This window comes from Diabrotica undecimpunctata, chromosome 6 (genome assembly GCF_040954645.1).
Source record: "Diabrotica undecimpunctata isolate CICGRU chromosome 6, icDiaUnde3, whole genome shotgun sequence".
NCBI classification, from domain to species: Eukaryota; Metazoa; Arthropoda; class Insecta; order Coleoptera; family Chrysomelidae; genus Diabrotica; species Diabrotica undecimpunctata.
In genome coordinates, this window is record NC_092808.1 from 4,290,798 (window position 1) to 4,309,264 (window position 18,467).

Here is an 18,467-nt window from a genome sequence, read left to right on the forward strand (position 1 = left end):
TTTTTGAATTAACGCTGAATGCAAATTTGTGGAGGTTGCAAACCTCAATACAGTTGCAAGAGGTTAAAGTTGGTATATAAATTGAAAAAATATAAACAAATTGTCATTCAGCTCCAAATATTTAATTTCATTGTTTATATATTGTTTATAAGTAAGAAATGACGTTTAATCTTTAGTATATTTTGTTCATTACGTATTGCTAAAAAGCATTTGTTAGATATCAGTATCATAGAGTGTCTTGGGAAAATCGTTATTTGCCTGGTCCATTATTGCTCTTCGCGAAGCGAACGAGAAAGAAAGATTAGGGCGTGAACAAGCAATATATAAAAAATACAAGGTATCCTAAAATTTTTGAGTAGAACGTTATTTTTTAATATATATTGAATATACACTTACCATTAGGAATATTGTTGCTGCTGGTGGACATCGGCAAGGGTGTAGCAGCTGGTGTGACCACCTGGCTTCTTCTCGCCTCTATCCTCTCTGTACTGTTTCTAGCTGTGGCTGGTGTCGATGAGGAATTCTGGGTCGGCATTACATTCTCTGCTCCTTGCCCTTTAATTTTGGCTCGAATGCCATTTAGTACCGCCCTAGTCGTGGAGTCTGTATTGTTCTGTCCTAGTGGTAAAGAGTCATTTGAGCGAATGTATTGAGTCATATCAACAATTAGTCCCTGAAAGTTGAAATATTTAGTAACACATCGAATGAATCACTCGATTGCTTACCTTAAATGTACAAATCAATTCACCGACTTTAATTGGAGCATCGTTCTGTTTCGCCTCGCCCATGAGATCTAACGTAACATCCAAATTATCACATCTTCCATTAAAATGAAACAATAACATAAACAAATCGACTTTTTTCTCTCCTATAACTGTGTCCTTTTTGATTCTGTAATGATCCTTAACGGAGAAAACGATTTTTGATCGAGGTGTGACCAAGCAAGTAAATGTTTCATTCCATTTCGGTTGACAGCTACTCGTTTTTACCGTCTCAGTCTTTTGAGCGCCCCTATCGTCTACCAGGATCTCTACGTAAGGCTTGAGTAGCATGCTCGGTCTTAAGTTGGCGGACTCAACTAAAAACAAGTACATGTGAAATAAGCAGTAGATAGTCCTAATGTGCTGCTGTCATTTTATGATGTGAGAAGAATAACATTATCCAGAATTACATTTATTAGAAAGATTAATTAAGCAGACTAGTGAACTGAGTTAGCACAGGGTGATTTGAATAATTAATTTTACATCGATTTACAAAGTAGAGTAAACTAAGACTTCATCAAGTAAAGGTGTGTCGTTATTGTCCCTTAGGCACTTAAAATTGAAAATAATATTTTTATCTATACAATTTATAACAGAAAAATATTATATTCTTCCACCAATATGGGTTTAGTAAACATAGGACTCCTGAATTAGAGTGAAGACTACCAATCGACTCCAAAAACAGATGGTATTCATCCAATAAACCTGTATAACCTGGTAGAGGGTCACACAATTCGTAAATGGGTATCATGAATGAATGAAAGATGTTCAACAAGCTAATTGGCTCTAGTACGACCAGCTTCCAAAAAAAGTGCAGCGTGAATAACCCAAAATGAAGAAACATGGAGAATGACATAAAAAAAATATTTCTGGAAGAAAGTCAACACTCTAATCACTACATATCCGCTAAGATGCACAGAATACTTCATTAAAGAGTATAGTTAGTTATTAATAGATATTAAGAGAAAATGTCTGGATGAAATGGCCCAAAAATTAGCAGCTTTAGAAAATTACTCTAAGAATTCACATTTTTTGATCTAATTTACATACTTTAATACCTTTACTGCGATAAAGTACTCAATATAACACAAAAAACAATGCTGGTGAAACATCTGTGCATATAAATGACATTACAATAACTACCTATTGTTATAAATTTGTAAACAAAAACGTCCTCCAAACAATACACATGAATATTTCAAAAGCCGATAATTTGTTTCATGCAGTAAATCGTTATCTTCAACATTAGGCATCAATTTTTACCATATGTGGGCAACATAATAATTATAATGAAAAACAAAACGTAAATGACAATACAAGGGAAAGCTTCTATAAACTACTCCAAAGTACATTAAAAGAGACCCTACAAAATGAATATAGGATCATAATGAATTATTTTAAGGCCTGTATTGGCGATGGTTGTACGGCAGAATATTAAAGAAGAGGGTTGAAAGACAGATACAAGATATTGAAGAACAAAGCGGCTTTCGTACCGGGAGATCCTGCCTGGATAATATATTTATCCTACGACAAATAATTGAAAAGCGTGTCGAGTAGAAAAGTAGAGAGACCCATTTAGTATTTATAGACCTTGAGAAAGCATATGATAGTGTCCTGTTAAAGAAAATGTTTGAGGTCCTCGAAAGATCCGGATTGGATTCGACGTATATCCGAGCGATATATAAATTGTACGAAAATGCAGTTAGTTGTGTAAAAATTGGAACCAGAACCTCAAATGAATTTAAAGTCACTAAAGGCCTAAAGCAAGGATGCTGTTTGTCACCGACACTCTTTAAAATATACGTCCAAGAAGCATTGAGGAATTGGAGAAATAAATGTAGATTTATGGGCATCCAAGTGGGACAAGAAACTCTGTATACATTGTTTGCAGATGATCAGGTGGTGGTTGCAACCGATGAGGAAGTTATAAATTATATGAATCGAAAATTATTTGAGGAATATGCCAAATGGGGGCTTACTGTAAACATAAGCAAAACAGAATATTTAAAAATTGGAGGAAATACCACAGATCTGAGGCTTGAAAACGCAGTCATAAAAGGCTGAAACCAGTATAAATATCTAGGAAGCATCATATCAGCAGATGGCAGAGTTAAGATAGATGTACAAAACCGAATAACCCAAGGGAAAAAATGCATCCGAATACTGAATTCATTACTGTGGTCTAATAAAATAAAGATGCATACCAAACTTCGAGTATACAGAACAAGTATAGAACCAATTACCACATATGGTGCCGAATGTTGGACGATGACAAAGAATGAACCAGATAAAGTAGACGTTGTGGAAATGGATTATCTTAGAAGGTCATGTCGAGTATCGAGAATGGAAAGAATCAGGAATGAGGAAATACGAAACCGTACAGGAATTAGAGATACTCTTTCAGATAGAATACAAGGAAGGCAATTACAATGGTATGGTCACGTGATGAGAATGGAGGAGGAGCGGTGGCCAAAGAAAGCCTTAATGTATGTTCCGCCAGAAAGAAGGAAAAGGGGAAGACCACCAAATTCCTGGAGAAGAGAAATTACAAAAACAATGCAATCTAGAGGCTTAGAAGAGGGAGATTGGAGAGATAGGAAAAGATGGAGGCTGAAATGCGGGAAGCGGCAATCGCCGTAGGACCCCCGTTATGATGATGATTAGAGATGACATAGTACCAAAGATAAAACAATGATGTAACAAGAATGTCAGAAATGAAAATGTCGATCTTCTGATCGAATTCTCTAGCACAGATGAAATGATGGGTAAGAACCTTCAAAAATGGCTGATAAACGTTTATAAGAGCAACTGAGTGGGCGAATCTACTGAAGATTTGGTCCAAAAAGTTGAAGAAAAAATAACAGAGTAAAGATGCTTCATTAATTTTCCCTTAAGTTTTAAAAAAGTATTATCCACGAAATTGTTACAAAGTGCTTAAACCAGCTTTTCTCAAACAGTCAAAAGAATTCATAGAGTTTCAGTTCAAAGAATTCAAGAATACTGTAAAATAGCAATATTTGAAACACATAATGAGTACAGAAAAAAAGTCAAACATACTATTTTGATAGTGATTGGGAGAAAGAATTGCTTTATGTTATGTTCAAGGACAAGTAAGATAATTTCAGTTATACATCACAAAGCGAGAGATCAAATATTGCATTTGGCTAAGGGACGAGCATCTCACATTATATTTGCTGTTAACACTCAATAATTACATACCATCTTACAAAAAGTTTATGGATAATATGCCATGTATCAACATAGAAAGGAAATACGTGATTTAAGAAAATTATTACTTTAAACTATTAGTATGAGATACTTGATTAGATGTCTTAATTATAGATGAATTGAAAACAAATCTTTAAGTAAGCGAAACAAAACAACATGGAATGGATACATTCAACATCACCCAAGAGAATGAAGTTTAAGCAGACAATTTTTGTCTGACAAATTATTTGTACCACATTTTGAAACAGAGAGGGAGTGTTGTTGATTTTTTGGACCTTGCTGCCAAAATAAATTTGGAATCAGATTGACTTTAAATAAAAAATTGCCTTGGAATTCAAAACAAAAGTCTGTGCATGTTAAATAAAAGGATAGTCTTCCTACATGACAACGCCTGTCAACATGTAGCTATAAAAATTAAAGTTATTACTGCTTCAATTGTTCTGGTCTAGTGCACAGTGACTTACTATGTGTTTCTGCAACTGTATTTCGAAGATCAATATTGTGATGACAAACAAATACAATCTATCTATACAAAAGGCTATAATGACAGGTCACACTGTAAGTCCAGTAAACTAACGGCGCCATCTAGGAAAGAAATATGAACTACCATATTTCAATCATATTTTGTTTTTGAAACGGCTATATTTATATGCACGGTAAATACCAGTCAGACTTTCCACCTAAGAGTGAAGTGAGAAAGAATAAATTTCAAGCATTAAAATCTCTTTTGACTACCCAGGAAAATATGTTCTGTATCATGTATACTTGTCTTAGAGATCTTAGAGATTCTTAGAGTAATCTTAAAGAACAACTGCAAAGAGATCTACTCCGGTGCGTTGCTTTTCGTTACAGCTTGATGAGTCAACGGATATCATGGATACTACACAGTTACTTATTTTCACTGTCTAGTGCACAGTGACTTACTATGTGTTTCTGCAACTGTATTTCGAAGATCAATATTGTGATGACAAACAAATACAATCTATCTATACAAAAGGCTATAATGACAGGTCACACTGTAAGTCCAGTAAACTAACGGCGCCATCTAGGAAAGAAATATGAACTACCATATTTCAATCATATTTTGTTTTTGAAACGGCTATATTTATATGCACGGTAAATACCAGTCAGACTTTCCACCTAAGAGTGAAGTGAGAAAGAATAAATTTCAAGCATTAAAATCTCTTTTGACTACCCAGGAAAATATGTTCTGTATCATGTATACTTTTCTTAGAGATCTTAGAGATTCTTAGAGTAATCTTAAAGAACAACTGCAAAGAGATCTACTCCGGTGCGTTGCTTTTCGTTACAGCTTGATGAGTCAACGGATATCATGGATACTACACAGTTACTTATTTTCATTCGGATGGTCTTTGATGATTTCTCAACAAGAGAAGAGTTGCTAATAATGATATCCTTAAAAGGCAGAATAAGTGGCGTTGATTTATTCATGGAATTCAAACATTTTGTCGGTAAGATTAATTTACCTTTATTTAAGCTTGTTTCAATAACGACAGATGAGGCTCGGGTAATGATTGGTGTTAGTAATGGATTTATATCACTATTTCACAAAGATGATGATTTCCCGGACTTCATTAATTACCACTGCCTTATTCATCAACAGGTCTTGACCAGTAAAAGTTTTAACACAAAAGTTTCAACTGAGCCAGACATCGACGTAAGGTGGCTGAGTCACAGCAAGTTTTTGTGTTTGGTCCGATTGGAGCGTGTGATACGTTGAATGAAAGGGAAGGATATCACGAATATATTAAGAGAAAAAACAAACAAAGCGACTACCAAAAGGGCACTACACAGTGTCTTCATTATTAATGCATGTATAGTTACATACAAGATGTCATAGGGCACTATGCATGAAAATAGTTTAATTAAGAGACAAATGTTGATTTATTGACTTAAAGAAGGCCCTCAGCTGAGTACGAAATAAACAACTGAACGAATCTTAACATGCGACATAGCAAATGAAAGGGGAGAATATAACGAATATATTCAGATAGAAAAAACAAACAAGGCGACTACCAAGAGGACACTACACAGTATCTTCATTATTAATGAATGTATAGCGACATACAAGGTATCATACGGCACTATAGATAAAAACAGATATACCATAACACAAATTTTGATTTATTGACTTGCAGAAGGCCTCAGGCGGAGTACAAAATAAACAACTGATCGAATCCTCACATGCGACATAGCAAATAAAAGGGGAGGATATAACGAATAATTTCGATAGAAAAAACAAACAAAGAGACTACCAAACGGGCACTACACATAATCAGGCTATTACAGTGGCTGTCAAATCATGTGGTAAGCCTGATAAGTACCTTAATATTAGTGACACTTATGCAGTGATGTGAAACTAACCAATATAATCAATAAGGAAATGATTGGAAGTAAAGAAAAATACCTAATAGCAGTTTGAGCTTAAAAAAGGGAATATTTTGTTACAAACTAGGAATGACAATATGATAAGCCATTTTAGGATAACCCTACAGATTTTTGCAAATCTTTAAAGTTGCTAATCTACATGAGATATGCTACTTGAATTTTTAACATGACAATTGATGTACTTCAAATCAAGTCTTATCTTATTTCAATGTATACAGTAAAAAAAACTGATACAGCTGCTATTATTAAAATTATTAGCAAATATCATGTCAAAATCAGTAGGTAACTGATATAAAAGAATTCATATTATTGTATTATTTCTTAATTACTTTATGTGTTACTGTATGCCTTCTTTTTATTACTTTTGTGTGCATCTAAAATGTTATTTCTATTGTGACATGTTTTTAATATGAAAAAATTCTAAAATATCTATCTGTTGATGATGATTTTTCTTTTTATATACATCTCTCCATTTTTCATCACAATCTGATATTTTGGTCTACAGAAAATGTGTATCCAACTTTATCTTGTATTAAAAAGCAGTTTGATCATTCCAAGTGGAATTTATAAATACATGGGTCAATTACAGAACAATTTTACTACCAAAAGGCTGCAAACGAGTTGTTCCAAACATAAAAATACATCACATACAGTTGTCAAAGATTTCAAATAATCCAATGATATAATAAATGAAACTGAATGTTCCAGATAATACAAGGGACTGGGACTATTAAGAAAGATGATACAGTTAATCAAATTTATGTTAGAAGTACAAAAAAGAATAACACATAGAATTTAGATCGAATTTAAAATTAAAAAAGTATATCCAACTAAAATATTGTATTCAAAACCAGTATGTTCATAACAAACAGAATTTGGGAATAGATGGAGTGATAACAGAGGAAATTTTATAAATGTTACAAACAAAAGGCACACTATATAATTTTCAACAAATATATAACAAAAAACAAAATTACATGACAAAGATTAAGCTCAAACAAGAAGTACTAAAGCAACGGGATCCACAGTATAGGAAATATTACTAACCACTGAGGATACAATAATTAGATGATACCAAAAGCTTTAAAAGATGTAAAAGGGAAACAAGGTACACCTGCACAAAATAGACTAAAATGGAAAGTAATAGAATATAATATCTATGTTTAGGCATGTTTTTTTAAAGTAATAATTAACTAAATACTAAGAAAGAAAAATATGTACTAAGCATTGAAGTTTTTTGCTTTAGTAAAAAGTTATAAATTTTGATATTAAAGAATATAAATTAAAACTATTAATGTATCTCATTTGGACCAAATATATAGTCTGTGCTGACACAACCTATAGGCTATCTCACATTACTGAATTAGAAACACAGAAGCCCCCAATAATTCACGAGGAGTGAAGATTCTGAAAACTGCCTACACATATTCTCATAAAATTGATGTTTATCAGTTATATGAACAGCAGTTATCACAATCTATATTTTTTATGAAGTAAAATAAAAATGTAATCCAAAGCATGACTAATCACTTCATTTACATTAAATATTCCTTATCAAAGAACTTAAATAAAAAATAAAGAGGCCATTATCTGTTGAAAAGTTGAATTAATTATAAAAATCAAAGTTCATGGCACACTATAAAATGGGATTTCCCTAAATCATAAATATATATCACTTTGCATGTGGTTTTCCTGCTTTGCTAAGTATGAATACCTAAAGAAAACCTTACACAAAATCATAAAACTGTTGGAAATCATATGTACTATATCAAAACATTACAAGAAAAAAACAATAGCAAGCAATCTGACAATAACACACTCAAAGGTTAATTGCACCTACATTGTACCAAATTCATAATATATGTTAAATAGTCCCTTTGCATTACAAAAAATTACTTACCAGTAATACTAAGCTGGTAAAAGGCAGGTCCTGCAACATTTCCTTGAGCTTGATCCATTTCTAACAATCAAATTAAAGACCTAAAAATTATATGGACATGGTTTACACACAACAACAAATAAATAATTGGTTTGTTAATCACCAATGACAATGATGTAACTTTGTGTACGATAATTTCTAATTTCTACGTAAATTTTAGGATCAAATCCATTACTATCTTTTTTTTTTATTTCTATTTAAACTGTGGTCACCATTAAAACAACTATCAAAATGACTTCCAGGGAAGTGTTAAATATTAATAAATTTATCACTGTGACGAAAATAATATATTTCTTGATAAATTGTTCAAAGTGTACAATAAAAAATGAAAAGATAACTTACCAAGCGCTGACGTAGGGAATCATTACACAATAAAAATACGTGATTTCAAATAAAATATTATTCCAGGGTTATTGTCTTTCTAAATATGTATGGCAATTCATTGGATATGCACTTTGAATTAAACCTCTGAGAAAATATCACTGTAACAATTATTTACGAAAATATATTGACAACACAAAACCTGTCCGACATTTTTCATTATTCTTTCACTTCACAATAGTACCAAAATGACTTCAATTACAAGCAAACTCCCTAAAAAATTTTAAAAAGATGGACTTTATTTGTCCTTTCAATTAAAAGCGATTCTACATAGTAATCCATACAATACAAATACCTCTGTTATCTTATCTATTATATGTATAATTAATTTATTGTATAAAGATAACATTTTTGTTTTGTTATATTTTTTATGACGTTGGTTGGTATAATTGTTTCAAAATCTTTTCATAAACAGGTTGTCATATTTTAAGAAATAACTTATAGATGTCTCTGTTATAATAAAGAGTTTGAAACCATAACATGTTGAAGAACTCTTTTATGTTGATAAATGACATTAAATAATATAAATAAGCAGGCATTTTAATGTAATGGAAAATAAAAATATAACCTCAACATAACAAGAAAACACAAATAGTATACGAAAAATATATACATACTATCGTATAGAATAAGGTTTTTTTTTGATATTTTATGATTATATTGATTTTCCCTTACTTTAAAATGAGTTTACAATCTGAGGTAATTTTACGTTCGTTTTGAATTTACGGCAATGTATATATAGTTACGCACCCCAGCACTATGAGACGCGCCAATCGTCGTTTTACTCGTTAACATGGGAACTGCTAGGTGGAAGTGGGAATGTGCTGTGTGCAGTGTCTCTTGTCTGTGTTCTCTGTTGTGGTGACTGTGGTGTTCTCTGTCTGTTCTGTGTTCTGTTTCTGTTCACTCCTCGCTGTGTTCTTTTGATAGGGTAAGGTCTTCAAAATATAAAATTTTAAAATCGTTTTAATTTATAGTCATCGTTTATGTAAATGTAACACAAAAATTTTATTAGTAGAAGTAAACGATATTAGGTATTATACACGCATGTATTTTTGGAAAACAAAAAATATATCAATGAAAACAAGCGGTTTATTTGCCGCCATTTTGACAAGCGTATGTACTTAAATTTCATAATTTTATTTTAGTTATCAGTAATAATATAAAAGATGGCAGACGCTGATGATCTATTAGATTATGAAGATGAGGAACAAACAGAGCAAACCGCAACGGAAACAGCGAGTACTGAGGTACAGAAAAAGGGTGTCAAGGGCACATACGTATCAATACACAGTTCTGGGTTTAGAGATTTTCTTCTAAAACCAGCAATTCTACGAGCTATAGTAGATTGCGGGTTCGAACATCCTTCTGAAGGTAAGTTTCTGTTTACTTCCCAGTTAGAAATATCGATCAAATCAATTGCGAAATTTAATCAGGTATTCTGTCCACACAGTGGATACAATTGAATGTTTGTGGATATTTTGTTTATAATGGTCATTTTGTTGTAGTTCAACATGAATGTATTCCTCAGGCTGTCATTGGCATGGATATTCTGTGCCAAGCCAAATCCGGTATGGGGAAAACTGCTGTCTTTGTATTAGCTACACTCCAAGTGCTGGATCCTACAGAAAATGTTGCATATGTTCTTGTCATGTGCCATACTAGAGAGTTAGCATTCCAGATAAGCAAAGAATATGAACGGTTCAGTAAATATATGCCCAATATTAAAGTAGGTGTCTTCTTTGGTGGTTTGCCTATCCAGAAAGATGAGGAGGTGTTGAAAAATAATTGCCCACATATTGTTGTGGGTACTCCAGGAAGAATTTTAGCATTGGTCAGATCTAAAAAACTAAATCTCAAACATCTAAAGCATTTTATTTTGGATGAATGTGATAAAATGTTAGAGTTATTAGGTAGGAATATTAATAACTGTTTGGTGTTCAATTTTAATTATGATGTATGATTTTCAGATATGAGACGTGATGTTCAGGAAATATATCGTAACACTCCCCATGAAAAACAAGTCATGATGTTCAGTGCCACCTTAAGTAAAGAAATTAGACCAGTTTGCAAGAAATTTATGCAAGATGTAATTCAAAATTCTTATAATACACAATTTTGTAATGACGCACCCACTCGCAATGTTTGAAAAGTTTAATTCAAAATATGGGGCAAAGTTTTGTTAAATCATTTAAATTATGAGGGTGTTGGGTTTAAATCATTAGCGCATTGTAGCCCAACGAGTAGGCAGGGGTGGGCCGGGCCAAGAAGAGGACACAATACAAGATTTTCTAAATTTCCGTATATAGGGTTTCGCGACCACACTTTCGGCCGTGCTACAATGTAGAAAAATTTACACACCCTCCAAGTCCAATAGAGTTAATGGGGTTAACATTTGAAGTACCAGTGGAGTTCTTTCTTGATTTATTTAGAAGAGTATTTTTGGATATTTGTTCAGAGATCATTTCAATGGTGATGCAGCGATGATGGGATGCGAGATATCAACTGACTGTATGTACGATGGATTCAGTCAAGCCTCCTGAGCCTCGTAACTGCAGACTAGTTCATTATTTTAATAAATATAAAGTAATAATTGAGTTTTTTATCGCCTCAATTATTATTTCAAATAATTTATATAATGATAAGGAAACTATGATTTTGTTTATGATTTTATTTAAACTGGCAATTAGTATTTTTTTTTCATTTAAATTTTCACAGAAAACTGGCTGTAAGACTTAAAATTATGTGATATAATGAGTATTCATTTGTGATGAAGTAGTGGAAGACATTACATTTAGTGTATTACTGATTATCTCAATTTAGTTTTCTTTTTTTTTTTACCTAATTTATTTCAACTTCAAAATACTTTCATACTTTTAATAAAATAATGCTTGTAATGACTATTCATCTTGAATACTTGAATATATCGACATATTATTTGGATTTGCAGTTTTTTATTATATTTAACACAAAAGCATAGGATTGGTTATCTTATTTTCTTTATCAGTTTTCTTTCTTCTTCTTATAGCGCCGTCTCCGTTCGAAGGTTGGCGATCCAAATGGCAATTGTAGTTTTGGAAACTGTTGAGCGAAAGTTTTCTGTGGATGAGCGGTCGAACCATCTCCTCAGGTCTTTCAGCCACGAGTTCTGGGTCTTCCTACTGATCTTTTGCCCTGTACTTTTCCTTCCAGTATAACTTGAAGTAATTCATATCTTTCGCCTCTCAACACATGACCCAAGTATTGCATTTTCCTCTCTTTGATTATTTTTAGTAATTCTTTTTGTTTACACATGCTATGAAGTACCTCAACATTAGCAACTCTTTGTACCCATGGAATTCTCAACATTTGTCTGTATATGTACATCTCAAATGCAGTTTTCTTTAGTGACTTTTATTAAAAAACTTCTGTTGGGATGTCAACAAAATTTTCCATTATTATACCTTTTAAAAATTCCAGTATTTTTAATTGGTGGCAATCAATAACAACCATTTTATATTCACTAAAAACCTGCTATTAACAAAGAAATCCTTTATTATAAAGATTCAGTAAGTGATATAAGCATCATTTTGTAGTTAAATTTTTTTAACAACATTAACAGAAAATATTGATCTATAGAATCATATCAGCCAAACATGGTTTAAAACTGTTTCAGTTGTATTGATAACTTTATTTATTCTTGATGTAAATAATTTTCAGTTTTTCTTTCCACAGATACTAAATTTTTTATAAATGCATTTTTTTATGTTATAAGTAATTCCTGATTATCTCAAATGTATTCTTGTTTTTCCTTTTTTTATTTGTTTCTTTTGACTTAAAAATACTTGTTTTAATAATAATACATGTTGATAAACTAATATTTCAAGGTATTACTTAAATCAGCAGTTTTTTTGTATATTTAACCCAAAATCATAGTTTTGGTTATCTTATTTTCTCTTCAGTTGTCATTTGGTGTCTTGTATTGTGGCACTTGTGTTGATAAGTCCATCAATCTTTTTTATATGAATAATAATTTATCATTACTTTTGATTTTAGTAATTTTTATAGACAGCAATCAATAAAAACTATTTTATATTTACTAGAAACCTGTTATTAACAAAGTCAATATCATCATTTTCTGTAATTTATGCTTAAATTTTGTTTGTGGATCATTAGGACAGAAACTTTACAATATCTTATAGTAAAACAGTTATTTCTATTAAAAATTAATCAAATGACAATTGAATTACGTGGCATATTTTTGTATGTGTTCAGGTTGTTATTTGACTGGCAGGAGTAAGGAGAGATGGATTTTAACAACTAAAGTAAAAATAATAATTGCATATTGACATTTATCTTTTTTTTTATTTCCAGGATAAAACTTTCAATTTCAAGGATTTCAGGAATGACCCTATTTCTTCAGATGTTATATCTCTAGTTGTTTTACTGTGTAACAATCAATGTTTAAGTTCTCCCATATTTTATACATCAATTCTTACATGTTTTAGCTAATATTGTACATTTTTTATACTGTGTTTTTTTAAGATTGCTTTTGCTGTGCTATAGTTTTTTTATTGTCCACTTTCAATTTTTAGCTTTTGTTTCGTAATAAAAATTTTATTTTCCTCATATTATAGGAATCAAGTTCAACCACTGTCCTCATAATCAGTAAATTATGTTACTATTCAATTTCTGATTCCACATTAATCATTTTCACATTTTAATTGCCCTGGTGTGCTGGAAACCGACAGATTTGGTTAAAAAAAATTTAATCTTCCAAAAATATGCCACATTTTTTTTTTACTTTATTTTTTTATGCCTTTATTACAAAAATGACACATTCAAATTTGTATTGTTTGCATGTTTTTGTATTCTTGTCTAATTATATACAGTAAGTCTTTTATGGTGAGGAGCCTGCAATATGCATTTTTGCCTTGGGTTGTTAGACTTCTCCCAGTTTCAACACAGCCCCTATTCATTGTCACTAAACCCAACTAAAGAGAACTGCTCGCTATATGTATTAAGGTAATTTCTTAGTCTTGAGTCTACTTAGTATCAAGAAGATAATAGGACCTACACTTTTTCTCTTAGGTGAAATTGCATTTCATAAATTCCTCTTATTCTGTGGATACTCTGTTCAGTGCATCATTTGGTATTTAACATGGAGCATCACATGAATATGTTTCAAGAAACTTTGAGAATTATTTTCTACCCTAATGTTTCATGTCACACATTTAGTTTTTGTAATATACCCCCCAAAGTGAACATTGGAAACCAACTAAATCAGTTATCTTGCTTGATTTTGATTTATTGACTTCAAAGATTCCAAATATGAATTAGGAATTTCTAATTGGTTAATGTCATATGTTGCTTTTAAATGTTTTTCCAAAAATTTGATATAAAGTGAAGATCTGGTTAATGGCCAAAAGGACTAACCTGAAACTTGCATGATATTCTATACAGGCTTTTGTGTAGGGCTTCAATCTCTCACAAGATGTTCAACAATATCTCAGGTGGTTTTTTGGTTTTCCGAAGGGATGTTTCTCAGGCTCTCTGCAGCTTGTCTCCATGAAACAGTTCCATTGTATGCAGGTGTCCATTCACTGGCACTTGTCCCGGGTGTATTCCTGCTTGGTTTCTTCACTACCTCAGTCCTATTAGCACATTGTCATCCAATATACCAATCTGCAGATGAGTTCTAGGGTGACATTCTTTGCAGGTGTCCATTCACTGGCATTTGTCCTGAGTGTATCCGTGCTTGGTTTCTTCAGTACTTCAGTCCTGTTAGCATAATTTTCATCTAATTTAACATCTGCAGACGAGTTCCAGGATCACCTGAAACTCCAGTGTGACACATGTTCTGACAGTCTATTGAGATCTTGCCATTCTTATATTAATCTAAACCCTAATCTGTTTCTGAGAGCCCCTCTAGCTGCTTGATGCACTGTAGTGATTATTTGTTGTCTTGTTCCATCACTGTCTGTGATTTGGGGTGTTTTACATTAATGTAGGATATTTACTTATATTATACTATATTAAGTCTTTCCAATAATTACCAAAGTTTTGCTTCCATACATAAGCAAATATTTCCGGTTTTTGGATAATTTCTTCCTTGCTGTCTGTGTTTTGTAATGAACCATGTTTTCCAGGCTGATATGCTTGATATTGTAATTTCTTCCTGGACATTTCCTTTGCAGCTTCATCAAAAAACAATTATTACAAATTAACTACTGTTAAAAAAATTTCTTGTGTCATTCTTGTAGTAAAAGTGTGTTTATTACAATTTTTTATAGAGAATGTAGATCATACTAGAAAAATGTGTGTAATTAATTATTTTTTGTTCAGCCCATGGAAGTATATGTTGACGATGAAGCTAAATTAACATTGCATGGTCTACAACAACATTATGTAAAACTAAAAGAAAATGAAAAGAATAAAAAGTTATTTGAGTTACTAGATGTTTTGGAATTCAACCAGGTATGTACTTGTATTTATGATATACAGTTTAGTCTTCAGATATTTAAAAGGTATACCTATGTTAAGAATACTATGATGAAAGATTTTTATATGATTCTGATGAAATCACGAACTCTCTCACTGATTTTTACTACTAAAATATATTCATGTGTAATCTTTGTGTTCAAAATCTAATAATCTATTTTTTTAAGGTTGTTATTTTCGTAAAATCCGTACAAAGGTGTGTGGCGCTGGCACAACTACTGACTGAACAAAACTTTCCAGCAATAGGAATCCACAGAGGAATGGATCAAAAAGAAAGACTGTCCCGGTATGAACAATTCAAGGATTTCCAAAAGGTTTGTATTTATTACAACCAGTTTTTGTATATAGGATAGTTTTATTCTTTTCTCTAAATCCAATTTTTCATTTCAGAGAATTCTAGTAGCCACTAACTTATTTGGACGTGGTATGGATATCGAAAGAGTGAACATTGTCTTCAACTATGATATGCCCGAGGATTCCGACACTTACCTGCACAGAGTGGCGCGAGCTGGTCGTTTCGGTACCAAAGGTCTAGCCATTACCTTCGTATCAGAAGAGGGGGATGCCAAAATATTGAATGAAGTACAAGAACGATTTGATGTTAATATTACCGAATTACCTGACGAAATAGATCTCAGTTCATACAGTGAGTATTGAGAACGATTTGAGAATATGTATGAGGTTGAAAAACCGCACATTTTATGAGAAATGTACAGGAAGATGCTGTAAATCAAAAGTGTGTGGTGTTTCATACTCATTTCTGTTACTCAACCACATATTTCCACTTGCTAATATATATTTTTTCTTTTCTAGTTGAAGGAAGATAAGGATATCAAGATCTTTGAAGTAATTTTAAGATATAGAATAAGATTTCCACTAGATGTAATTTCACTTGTCATTATTTTATCCAATGTGATTAAGTTAGTATTATAATAAATGGTCTTTTTACAATCTATTTGTTTTAATTTTAATTATAGAAAGGATACCATGGAAAAAATGTTAAAACCAGCATTTACGTAGCTACAATGAAAAGAACAGCTTATAAAGTACATACAAATTGAGAATATTTTCTAAATTGAATTTATCTGATTTTAATTCGCCATCAGAAACAAAAATTTGTGTTGGTATGCTGTGATTCAGCTGTTATATAAAATGGCTGTTTATACTAACAAATAAAGACCAAAATTACGAGTAAAAAAGAAGAAAATGTATGGTTACTACAGTCTCATCTGAGTTATGTCATAGAAGAATAGTTTCAAAATAATGGTAAAAATGTCTCAAGTAAAATTATTGGGCCAGCTTTCAGAGAGAATTCTTAGGCAAAACATTGCTAGACCAGCTGTTAGATGTACGTCTGATTGGGTACCTAAAGAAAAAGAAACACACACTGGACAGGTTGGTTAACAAATATTACAATTTTATTAATTTTAATGCTTAAAGCAGTATCAAACATTATTATAGCATTTGCCTAATCGATAATTAGAGTGAACATACTAATATAATTAGTATATCCATTGTATAAACTAGAGTATATAAATAAAATCATCCACCTATTCTTTCAGAAATGGGATTCCGATGACTACAGATTATCTAGATTCGTAGACAGACCAAAACATGTCAATCCAAACTTCGCAATTAATCTTATTGATGAAGTTCCCCCAAAGCCATGTAAAGATCGCGTAGTATGGTGTGATGGAGGTAGTGGCCCTACAGGTCATCCAAAAGTATATATCAACTTGGTATGTTAACAAATCAATATATTATTGATGTTTTGAAATTTGTAATAAATATTTTTTAGGATAAACCCGGCAATCATACCTGTGGATATTGCGGATTGAGGTTTTATAGGGAAGAGCACCATCATTAAATGCATCTAAAGATTTTTTATTTAGAACTAAATTAATAGGTATATAAAAAAATGTATTGCAGAAAACAAATAAAAGTATGTGAATGTGTTTAAATTATTGTTCTTTTTTATTGTAATAGATTTTTGGTTTTGAAAGTAATTCTGCAAATCTTTTAAATGGAGTTAATAGAAAAATGGACTAAAACGAAAGCAAATCTTAACTTCTCTTCATTGAATTATTGCATGTTAAATAAAGCAATTTATGTTTAATAGAATCTCCATGTGTAGGGTACAAAAACTAATAAACCATACATGCAAACAAAAAAAAGACATGAACAAGAGCTACTGCAGAATATAGACACATTTAACAAAAAAAGACTGAAAATTTGACTTCCTTCTCTATATTTTATATGATATTAAGTCTAATGTATAAGATACAGAGTTTTGTATTTTATGCTATGGTCATATCTAACAGTATAATCTCATTAATGTATATAACAGCACTTAATTCATACAAAAATATTTAGAAGACGCTATTGAACTTCTGTGGCATAAATTGTAATCTGAAAATAAAAAAAAATATATAAAAAAGATATTTTTGTTTTCAAACTGTATATGAGAATTTTTCAAATCAAAAATCAAAAGTACAAACAGAAAAAGCTGCAACAAATCAAGTTCAAAGAAATCAAAAATTTAAATAAAGAACAGGAGCACAGAACATTTTACAAACAAAAAGAAAAAATTTCAAGTCACAAGCAAACCAAGTCAAGGCTCATGATGGAATTTTTTTGAACAACCCAGTAGAAGTACTGAAAAAGTGGCAGGGACACTTTAGTATGCTACTTAATGGAGAAAGTAGAGATAATATGATAGAACATGAGGAAACTGAGCTACCTACTTTGCTAAAGCAATTCAGTCTCTAGCCAAAAATATAAGTCGCCCGGAGCAGACAACCTACTTGCACAAATATTTAAATGTGGCCCTCAAATATTTGTAACCTTATTTCACAAATTATTTTAATTTGTAAAGGCAAGAACGCGCTTTTCCAGAAGATTGGAATACTGAAATTATATATACACAAAAAAAGGAAACATGCTTGACTGTTCCAACTTTAGAGGCATTTCCTGGTTAATACGCCATACAAAATTTTGTCCCTCATTTTGTAGTAACACTTTTTTTAAAACGCTAAACTTGTGCCCTTAATACCCGCAACTAACTTAACAATAATTTTGTAATGTTGGTACAAAGAAACTACTTACTATTATAAGTACTTTCGGTTTTATTTGTGCACCCTTCCGTTTAGTGGCACTACTAGTCTCGATTGTGCGCATGGAGGTAAGAAATATCTTACCTCCATGCTCCTGCGCGTTATTCTTTGTCAATTTATGTCATTAGTCATTAACACAGCACATTCCCATTTAGC

General features: G+C 31.8%; 3 protein-coding genes across 5 annotated transcripts in view; 2 read left to right on the forward strand and 1 right to left on the reverse strand.

The window, feature by feature from the left end:
• Positions 1-9,042, reverse strand: part of Su(dx) (WW domain containing E3 ubiquitin protein ligase suppressor of deltex) — a 35,436-nt gene extending 26,394 nt beyond the window's left edge. Inside the window, exons 1-4 of one of the 2 annotated variants that reach the window (XM_072534028.1) lie at positions 8,680-9,042; positions 8,299-8,358; positions 726-1,078; positions 397-673 (exon numbers count right to left, since the gene is read on the reverse strand). In XM_072534028.1, coding sequence (XP_072390129.1) covers positions 397-673; positions 726-1,078; positions 8,299-8,356 — 688 coding nt within the window. In that variant the 5' untranslated portion in view covers positions 8,357-8,358; positions 8,680-9,042. Of the gene's footprint in view, positions 1-396; positions 674-725; positions 1,079-8,298; positions 8,379-8,679 lie in introns of both variants that reach the window. The other variant, XM_072534027.1, reaches the window with a different exon arrangement.
• Positions 9,043-9,497: 455 nt separating this feature from the next.
• Hel25E (ATP-dependent RNA helicase 25E) lies at positions 9,498-16,149 on the forward strand. Of its 2 annotated transcripts, none has more exons than XM_072534029.1 (8): positions 9,498-9,649; positions 9,867-10,092; positions 10,227-10,631; positions 10,689-10,807; positions 15,043-15,174; positions 15,366-15,512; positions 15,589-15,844; positions 16,012-16,149. In XM_072534029.1, the coding sequence occupies exons 2-8, from the start codon at positions 9,888-9,890 to the stop codon at positions 16,023-16,025; spliced, it is 1,278 nt and encodes a 425-aa protein (XP_072390130.1). In that variant the 5' UTR covers positions 9,498-9,649; positions 9,867-9,887; the 3' UTR covers positions 16,026-16,149. The 2 variants fall into 2 exon arrangements, with proteins under 2 accessions (XP_072390130.1, XP_072390131.1); XM_072534030.1 differs by having other exon boundaries at positions 9,636-9,752.
• A 256-nt stretch (positions 16,150-16,405) lies between these two features.
• On the forward strand, positions 16,406-17,159 carry ND-13A (NADH dehydrogenase (ubiquinone) 13 kDa A subunit). Its single transcript, XM_072536473.1, has 3 exons — positions 16,406-16,593; positions 16,761-16,937; positions 16,997-17,159. Exons 1-3 carry the CDS (start codon positions 16,462-16,464, stop codon positions 17,063-17,065), a joined length of 378 nt encoding a protein of 125 aa, XP_072392574.1. The 5' UTR covers positions 16,406-16,461; the 3' UTR covers positions 17,066-17,159.
• Positions 17,160-18,467: the final 1,308 nt, after the last annotated feature.